Source organism: Aptenodytes forsteri, unplaced genomic scaffold, assembly GCF_000699145.1.
Source record: "Aptenodytes forsteri isolate BGI_AS27 unplaced genomic scaffold, ASM69914v1 Scaffold266, whole genome shotgun sequence".
In the NCBI taxonomy this organism is placed as follows: domain Eukaryota; kingdom Metazoa; phylum Chordata; class Aves; order Sphenisciformes; family Spheniscidae; genus Aptenodytes; species Aptenodytes forsteri.
The window spans coordinates 2,665,681-2,676,121 of NW_008794109.1; the positions used below are offsets into that span (position 1 = coordinate 2,665,681).

The following is a 10,441-nucleotide window of genomic DNA, read 5'->3' on the forward strand; positions in this document are numbered from 1 at the left end:
TGGGTCCACAATTCTAGGCGCAGATTAGATAATTGTGTGGGCAAATGTCAAACGATAACTCTGTGTGTACATAATTATTCAATCTGCACATGTAACCCTCTTAATGCTTACAAATTAGGCATGCAACTTCATCTACAAGTTAGTTGAATGTGTTTTCACACTCATCTAGCTAAAAAGTCAGGCATCCTGACTACATCCAAACTGTAATAATTATACTATTGCTATGATTCTACCCTCGCTTGTAAGAGTCTAGATTGCACATTTTTATTTAAGAACAATTCTCACAAACTGTATAAAAGTCTTTTAAGTTTGAGTAGAATCAGGTGCTCTGTCTTCAGTTTCTTTCTCTGCATTTTGGATGCATTATGAAAACAGAAAGTGGAATCCTGTTTAAGATGTGATTGAAACCATCACCTGTTAAACTATTTGCTTCTTTCTGTATTGTCTGGCCTAAGCCAGAAGAAAATTAAAATATATATTTATGCTATGTGCTGAGCTTTAAGTTATTAAACCTCCCAAATCAATGTATTCATACTTTTTCTTTGCTTTCTGTAATCCTCTCTGCTGGACCTATGAAAATAGACTAGAACATTTCAGCTTCTGTTTACACTCGTAATCCCCTTCTCATTCTCATTCAGAGCACTCGTAAACATGCTGATGGAAAGCCCGTCCAAGTCCACAGAAAGATTTCCATTGATACCAGTGATCCGCTGGATCAGGACATAAGTTCCCCAGACTGCCAGGGATTCATTCTTCTTCTCCTGAAAGATGGAAAAATAGTTTTGTATTTGCTTTTGGGGCAAAAAGGATTCCAGTGCATTTGAGGTCTAATGTTAATTAACATAGTACCAAAGAAGGCAAAATTGCTGACCTGTAGTTTCATTGATATGCTTCCTTCAAATCCCAGAATATAACCGCCCTTTCCAAGTTCATTTGGACCTTCTCGATGACTTCTCAAAAATAGTTGCTAAAGGTTCCCTTACACTTCTTCTGGCAGATACTTTTAACAGTGTAGATTAAATTCCATCAGGCCTTGCTGATTTGACAATGTTCAGGTTATCCCAATATTCTTTAACCTGGGCTATCCTAATTCTGCCTTGTGACCTCTTTCTTCCCTTGTTAACTATCACTGCCTTCAGTACCTTGTTACTATCAGCCTTTTCAGCGAAAGCTGAAGCAACACACCCATTAAGCATTTCAGCCTTCTCCTTATCGTCTATTTTCTGCTTCTTCCCCCTCTGCTAAGTAGCAGACTTAACATTTTCTTTTGTCCACCCTTCATTTCTTAGACTCTTCGAAAACTTTTCCTTGATCCGTTTTACATCTTTTGCTAATAGTACCTCATTTTGTGCCTTTGACTTTCTGACTTCTGCTCTTACACGTCCTCACTTTTCTCCTATAAGGGACCCTGTGTCAGAGACTGTGAACCAATTTCCACTGTGCTGTTTCACATTTGAATGGAATGTTAAATATTTAAACAGCAAAGTTTTTCTTGTGGTTGTTAAATCAGTATTAAGTGATAGCCAGAGTGAGTATTCAGGGAATAGAAGGGTCCTCTGACTTAAAGCCCCAGGTAAATTGCATTGGGACCTAAAAGCTTTTCAAAATGAAAATATTGTACTTAATTGAAGATATTCTTACTTTTCTTTTTCTCTTTCCTTTTCTCTACAAACAGCTTTATTGCCAGCTTTTCTGCTCTTTAATAAATAAATAAATAAATAAAGTAATTTTGGTTTATTTTTCTATTAATGTGGTTGTAAACAACATACAAATAGATAAATTTATATTTTTTCATTCTCACTATTTTTAATTGGATTTTTACCGCTTCTGTTGAGATACTGAAAACTTCAAAAATTGATAAGAAATATAATTTGGAGAGGCTTTGGCTGCCAAAAAAAGTTCTGATTTGCACTTCAGGGAGAGAGATAAAAAGTTGTGTGCTTTTTTAGGGCTAGACTGTCATATTTAAAATCCCAATATTTTTCTGCAGAACATTATTTAAATAGAAAGATCATTTTCTACTTTAAGAAAGAAAACAAAAATCAGAAACAAACAGTTCCCCAGAGTTCTACAAGGAAATAAGTAATTTTCTCTTCAAAGACTTAGTTTGCAGGCCTTTGAAAATCAAGAGCAGTGAGTGCCACAGCCTTTTCCTTTTACACAACAAGCTATATTACCCTTTGGTTGGTAATGACTTAACCCGAGCCAGTAATATCAGCTTTTGCTTGCTATATTTCCACACCTCCACAATCAAGCATAGAGGTATAGATGCTTGGGAGTAGGGGATCATTTCGACCTGTTATAGCAATCAGCTTCAACTTATTTGCACCAGTCCTTTGTGGTCTGACATCTCTCTACTAGTGAAAGTCAATTTATGTTTTCTGATGGTTACTGAGATAGCAGGAGCAAAAGGCACTCATCCATTTAGCAATATACACTGCTGACCATCACATCTCTCCTCTCAAAACCCTAACTGACAGAGATGGATGTTGTAGTGGAAACCTTTGAGTACGAGGATCTATGGCTGCACATCCAGGAATGTAAGCTTCTTTTGGGTTGCATGGGTGCTGAGATAACATAAAGCAAATTGTTTCCTTCCATTACTCTAGATCTGGAAGTTTTTAGAGAAGTTTCTGATGCAAGACCAACAGATGAAGCATGTGGTTGACACTGCCTCAACTAAAGGGACCCTTGTTACATCTGGATTGGTGTGCACTTTCCACCACATTTGTAACGATATTTAAATGCCTAAGACTATAAATAGCTAACTAACAATGTCTAAAAGTGTCCGAGCAGGTTAAGTATCTAATTTCTCTTAAAACAAGTTCATCGAAAAATCTCTCAAAGTTTCTAACAGATTTTTTTAACAATATGATACCAATTATGTTTACATTATCATGCATAGTAAAAGGGGATAATTTACCTCTTGGGAAGTCTGAGTAAAGAATGTAGCATCCTGAAAGGTATTTACAACAGAGCAAAGTGGATAACGGTTTTATTCACACATTTACAAGTCATAAATTCACTGCCTTTTCTCAAATAACTTCCAATTTTTAAGTTAACAACTACCCACACAACTATGCTATATCTTCAGTATCAAATGGTCTTTGTTATGTCCAACTCTGGATAGAAATCTATCTGTCTTGACTTCATAAGCTAAGTTGTTTTTGCTTAAATGTTCAAAGCAGGGCTGAGTTTCAGGTTGAAGGGAAGAAGAAAACGTCTTTCAAGGAAAGAGTGATAATATTCCAGGTGCCACAGCTGTGTTTTACATTGTGTTCTCTTTTTTTAGCCCTCAGTTTTCCTCCTCTAGATCTATTTTTACTTTGTTTTTCTTTATCTCCAAGCCAGTAAAAGAATTGATGAGACTAAGAGTTTCCCCTCAGCAACGGCTACAGTTCTGCTGTGCTTGTCAAATTTTGTATGACCACTGATTGTTGCCAAAGGGGCTTTAGGTTTTTTTTTCTGTACAATTTATTGGTGATCCAACTGTGTCAAATGAAAGCTCATATTCTACTTCACAGAGTTAAAGCAGCATATTTTGAACAAAACATCCAAGAGATTTTGTTTTTCTACATTAAAGATGAGCAAGAGATGGAGGAGCAAAATAGATGACCTGGATGTCATTAACCAAAAAAAAAAAAAAAAACAACTACTGCCAGGAAAAATAATTACTCTGTTTAACCTTATGTTTGTTCCTTACAGCTGCTCTTCCTGATTCCTTCAGGTGGAAGTAAAATGAGACAGATCCATAATGTAAATATACTATTATGTAATACAAAGTCTGTATGGAGTTCATGTATTAAACTGGCAATAAATCTATGGAAGATTTTGGGCCTGGCACTTCAGATCATTCTTTAAAAGAAAGAGCGTGGAGGTGGAACTCAGAACATTTGAGTATGGTTATAAGTATTGTCTGCTCTATTTAGGTTTTATCCCTTCTGTATCCTATAAAATGCAATAATTGTACTGGTATCTTCTGTAAGGTGATTTGAGATAATGGTGATTTAGAAGACCAAGAAAAGTAGGAAATATGTAACAAATATATATGTGTGATGAACTTCAGGCTCAGTAGGAGAAAACTTTCCTTCAATATTAATGTACGTTTATTCTTAAAAGTATTTAAGAAATTCTGACTGCCAGAATCAATTGCTCTTTCTATACAACTATGTATTTAATTTACCTATTTTAATATAAACGCCATTTATTCTCCAGAATTTAGCTGTATTTTTGATATTAAATTTGTTCACTGACTGGACCGACAGACTGCAGGACCCTCAGTGATCTGTAGGAGGTCACTGCTTAATATTGTTTTTCAGGATGTAACAAACACTGGATCAGACCCCCTTTGCGACCTCTGGCTTCTGTAATAAATGGACAGAAATGACTAAAGATTAATATCACTTTAAATGAACACCAAGAAAGATCTTGGTTACGCCTCCTGCATGTTGGCACGGTTTTAGCAAGGGATGGACTTACGGTCTGGTTGCTGAAGTCAAGGTATCTCCATGTTGCTGTTTGCTTTGCTTTGTGGGTGGGTGGGTGGGTGAGAAGCCTGAATGTGTTCACCCGTTACGCTTTTGTATGCAAAGTGGAGACACAGCCTCCTCCAGTCTTTCGGGAGGAGACAGTTGGGGCAGTTGTCTTTAGAAGAAAGAATGACTTACTACTCTTTTCCGATCAATTACAAAATCCTTTACAGAGCCTGCATCTTATTATTATTGTACACATTTTTAGATGTGTAAATATATGCACCCTCCCCCAAAAGAAACAAAAGAGAAATAACAAGGCAGACAATTTCTTTAGAAAAGGTGTGATTTTAAAAAAAAAAAAGCGAGAGAAAGCAGAGGAGCTTGTTTGCAGAAACATGTAGATCTATTTTTTGCAGTTAAAGCTCACTCATTGTTTTCTTTTTCCTAGATTCACTTTGAATTTCAGTTTTGAGTGAGTGTGAATAAGAAATAGTCAGATCAAAACTGCTATCTGGCAGATTGCTTGTGTTGAAGTCTTAAGTCAGCCCAGGTTTGGAAACTGTAGTGAACCTTGGTGCTTGTCACAAAGAGTGGACTCAGAAGAGCTTTTATAGAAATGTCTCCCAGCTCTTTAATACCCTTACATTTTTTTTTCTTGCGGTTTCTACTGTGGTTTACCAACTACTGTGAATGCTTTCATGTTATACTCCCTCTCTCCACTGAAACTTTCCCTTACTTATGATATTAGTAGTCTGGTGCCTACTGGAGTTATTTTCCCTTTTCATATGCCCGTTGTCCTGCTTAGTTTTATTATCTGCTCCCCCACCCCTCTCTATATTAAACTGCATAAACCACATGCCCATGTCTGTGTTTTTGTTTATTTAGAGTATTGGTTCTTGCACTGATGCTCTTATCACAAGGGACACTTGAAAACCTCAGTTGCCCCAAAATTGTGGATACTGCAGTTTTGGCATCTTTCTAAAGAATAAAAAAGCTTATTTTTGCAGGTTACCAAGTTTTCATTAAAAAACATATATCCTCATATTTTTTTTCTCCTTTCCCCTGTATTGCTAAGGTGGCCTTAGACTAAGTAAGATAATATCCTGTTTTCTTTTTAAAGGTGAGCTGAAAAACTAAGGTGGAACCTGAGTTTGATTTATGTGTTGAGTGTGTCCCACCAACCAGTCTGGGGGGGAATTCATCATGCAGAAAAGATATAGATAGCCTTTTCTGAACTGAGGTTTACTCTTTGTTGAACTCCTGCAGCTCCTGGTATGCTGACACCAACTCAGAATACATCAGAGTCGCATTGCAGATACTCCAGTATCAACCTCCCAAACCAGTAGACAATGTTGTATTGGATCAGTTTTACTTTATAGCTAGTGTCACCACCTGTACCTAAAGAAGCTGCATATCAACTTTTGAGCTCAGGATTGTCTATGTCACACAGGACTTGCAAAGATAGCAAAGGACTTGTTTTGGTGAGTAGATTTGCTTAGGAAAGGCAAGTTGTGTTTTGTATGTATGAGCGTGTATGTGTATAAGATGATATATCTAGCTTTCTTGATGCCTATTTCTATCGTCTTTTCAAGCATGCAGTTGGAGGAATCTTAATGCAGTCCAACACAAAGCAGCTAAAATAGGGTCATAGAGAAGGGAGTAAATGCCAGCATTTCCTAATTTTGCAGTGCTTAACTTTGCAAGCTCAATGATCTTCTAATTTGCTTTTGTATGAAATTTACTGAAGTAAAAATAATACAAAGCAAACAAAAAACCAACCTTGCTTCCCAAATTAAATTACACTGTACCGCATTGACACCTGTGTCATTCTGACAAGTTTAGTCATTAAAACTACAGACAGCCTTCATATGGACTAATAGAGTAACTAGTCATGAAACAGGGGATTATTTTCATCCCTGAAAGAAATCAAACTCACAGTTTCCTCATTTCTTCCTCAAAAAGGATGAATGCACAGCTATTGGTCAGTTCTGGAAGGGAATCACCCCTGCTTAAAACAGGTTCTCTATTGCCCCCATCCCTATGGTTTCAGCTTGTCTGCTTTTATATTTGTCCACTAGTCTTATTTTCATCTTCCTCACCACTGTTTGTGGCAGTTTTGTCCAGAAAATTGCCATAATCTTCATCAGGATTTTACTTCTCTTCTCTTCTGGTAACTGTGCCCCTCTGCTTTACCTGCTTATTTTCCTCCCTCTAATCTCATCACCAGCTTCAGAGTTGGAATTCTTACTCCTCTATCCAAATGTGGGTAGGAGGGAGAAGAATGGAATCACTTCCAGGTCCCTATGCATGAGATTCCTGTTTTCACCCCTGGGTCCAGGTGATGTTAGTTTGTTTGCGTGCTCTCAGTTTGCAAACCAACACCTTAATAATTTTCTCTTATCTCTCCCATTTCTCACTGCTCTGTATTTCACTATATCTCATTGCCCTTGAGTTAGTCCGAGCCCTGCAGAAGCACAGATACTAGCCTTTTTTCTGACTGATCTGACCTTATGAAAAGCATTTTCAGGCAGTCAAGAGGAAGGGCTGGAGCAGGAGGCAGCTCAAATGTGGTCCACCAATTTATAAAGCTAATACATGCAAACATGGAGGTCCCGTGCTGGGAAGGAAACATGCCCAATTCACAGGGAATTACCAGAGAATGTAGCTGATAAGCTGACAAGTATCACCAAAATATTTTTCTTTATTTGTCTGTTGGCTTGCTTTTTGCACAAGGAAATTATTTTATAAGTTTTGGAAAAGAACTAAGCCTGAAGCAGATGAACAGAAGAACAAATGGAGATTGAAAGTAAAACTTTGAAGAAAAATGAAAACCTTGAGCATATGCATGGTTAGCAGCTTTTCCTACAATACATACAGTAAATACCACCCAGTGCAACTTATCTGAATTAGCGACTTAGTACATTTTTTTTAACAAGACTGAACATCTTAAACATCTGTATGAGCTGACATTTTTAACGTCCTTGTACTTTTCTGCACAAACAGTGGATAAAAAATGAACTGAAACCTTCAATCCCTCATGCCTTTTTTTCCCCCTGTACCTTAAAAATATCCACTTGATATTTAAATAAAATAAAATTAGATAAATAAGTTCAGTTGTAATGACAATGTGATGTAGATTGTTTGTGCCGAATTCAAGCTTAGTAGGAAATTATTTTCCCCTTGCTGGAAGAATTATACACTAATTAACCCTCTGGAAATAAGTGTTTAAAATGGAACGTACATTAGAAATTTAAAGAAACATTTTTACATAGCTTATCTTAGTTTATTTTTTTAATGTGTAAAAATGTTTGAGGATTACTTCATTTTTATTTCTCTCTTCATCCCTCCTCCCTCCTCCTGCCCCATGTAGGCCAAATTCTGCCAGGCAGATTAACACAGACTCAATAGGCCAAATTCCAGTGTGATTTAAATAGGAGGTAAATTGGCAATATAAACAAGCGTAATTTACATACTGAGTGTTAAGAGCTAGTTGAAAGAATTGCATGAAGGAAGTCACTCGCAGTGCATATCAGGGTTTTATTAGTCCAGCAGATCCTGGAAACTATGCCATATAGCACTGAATGCCATCTAATGGTTTTGTATATATTAATATTAATAAGGTCATAGCTTATAAAGTAATCCAATAAGAGTAGAAAGGGAAAAGTAAACTCCAGAGTTTGTTTTTCTTAATTTTCTCATCTTCAGATTGTAGAGAAATGTGTCTGTTTTCCTATTTATGTGGGTCTAGTCCTATCCGATATTTTTCTTAATGAGTATGTTTGTTAAATATGTAGATGACATCAGAACAGGAGGGACAGCAAATGTTTTACAGCACATGATTACAGTTCAAAGTTAACTTGAATTTGAGATAAGAGCTCAAAAAAGGAACTCTCCTCAATAGAAGCAAATACAATTTTTAATATATAAAGCCAACAATTGTGAAAATACAGGATGGAAATCTCTCGCTCGGCTAGCAGAACAACAGAAAAAAAAAAAAGTCATGACTTTTTCATGGATCATTAGATGAATATAGCCGGTGATATGACATTGCCATAATAGAGGTAAACATTATGCTGAGATGCATAATTGAAGGTCATCACTACAAAACCTGCTCTGCTTTGGGCCTCAGCAAGAACATTGTCCAGTTTACATGCTGCCTTTCAGGATAAAGAGGGGAGAATTAGCAAGAACAGAGGGAAGGCCAGCAATCAGAGGTCTAAAAACCATCGCCTAGGAGAAAAGATTGAATGGATGTTGCTCAGCCTAAAGGCATAGTGAGGGAGGACATGATCACAGTCTTCAAAGAAAGTAATAACCTTTATTTTTCATTGTCCTGATATACTGAAAAAGACAGAAAGGTTTTAAAATCCAACAGGGAAAATTTACTTTACATATTAGGAAAAGCTCTTGACAGTGAGGCTAGAGAAGCAATAGGAAAGGTTGTCTGTGGAAGCTGTGCAGTGTCTACCTTTGACAGCCCTCGAGATGAGATTAGAGAAATATCTGTAAGGAGCGACAGTGACAGCCAGCCAGGCGTGGGAACAGAAGGTGGACTTCCATCCTCGGGAGGCCCGAGAGGCCTCCTCCTGCCAGGGAGAAATGTCTCAAATTCCAGGAGATTCTGTGATGTTACGGGCAATGACAAGAAGTCATCTGTGCTACCGCACGTTTGAATAGCTAAATGGAAGTGCGATGTTGCCTGTGACAAGTTATTTGCTTACCATTATTGTTCATGGTCCAGAGAGGGTTGAAGAGTGTGTCCTTAAGCAGCCGTGATGAATACTTTTATTATCTCTAATCCATATTTTATAGTGACTTATCTCATTCTACAGTGCTACATGCAGGAGAGATGAGACAGATAAGAATATTATAGCCCATATTCATCACGCTTTTTTTCATGTGCTTGGAGAATAACGTCATACGGTAGTCAATGGAAAATAATAGTCTCCATCAGAAATTAACTCGGACTTTAGGGGCATTGAATCATTGGAAAGAGGTGCTTATCTCTTCCTACTGACTAGAGAGGGAACCTGAGATGGAGAGGATCCTGATTCAAGTTCTTGAGTAGTTATCTATAATGTATATATCTATAAAATACACAAGCACCTGAAGGATGCCCTCTTCATAGATCAGTGGAGCGAGCTCTTCATGGATGTGCTGAGCCCCTTCCACTTCATCCTGGTCAGCACTGTATGGATGCAAGGTGTGATCTACTGGTATTTGCCAAGTACTACCACCTCCCCTTCCTGCAGGACGTCCAGACAGACTGCACGAGGACGGGGCTGGGAGGCTACTGGGGCAAAAAGGGTGGGGTGAGTGTTCGTCTCTCCATCTTCGGCCACATCGTCTGCTTCCTGAACAAGGAGGCCTTTCCCACCATACTGCATATGCAGCAGTTCAAGGGGCGTGTGGCCAGCGGCATCCTGGACCATGACCTTGTGTTCTGGTTTGGGGACCTCAACTTCCGCATCAAGAGCCTAGACATCCGCTTTGTGAAGTACGTCATCGACAGCAACAGCCTGAGCCAGCTCTGGGAGAAGGACCAGCTGAACATTGCCAAGAGCACCTGGCTTGTCCTCAGCGGCTTTCAGGAGGAACCCCTGAACTTCCCACCCACCTTCAAGTTCGATGTGGGCACCAACAAGTATGACAGCAGTGCCAAGAAGTGAAAACCTGCCTGGACTGACTGCATCCTCTGGAAGATCAAATCTCCCAGTGTTGGGCTTGGTGGGGCAGGCGCCGGCCCAGCCGGGGCATCCTGTCAGTGAGCCAGCTCTATATATTTATTTTTTTTAATAAAATAAAATTAAAAAAAACCCCAAAGAAAACAAAAAACAGGGAACTACAAGCCTGTCAGCCTGACCTCAGTGCCGGGGAAGATTATGGAGCAGTTCATCTTGAGGGGCACTCACAAGGCATGTGCGGGACAACCAGGGGATCAGGCCCAGCCAGCACGGGTTCATGAGAGG

The 10,441-nt window shown here is 38.5% G+C and overlaps 1 protein-coding gene across 1 annotated transcript; it reads left to right on the forward strand.

Moving 5' to 3' along the window:
* Positions 1-9,620: 9,620 nt before the first annotated feature.
* LOC109279353 (phosphatidylinositol 4,5-bisphosphate 5-phosphatase A-like) lies at positions 9,621-10,240 on the forward strand. Its single transcript, XM_019470971.1, is given in 2 exon segments — positions 9,621-9,678; positions 9,681-10,240. Coding segments are annotated over 2 exon segments (618 nt in total).
* Positions 10,241-10,441: the final 201 nt, after the last annotated feature.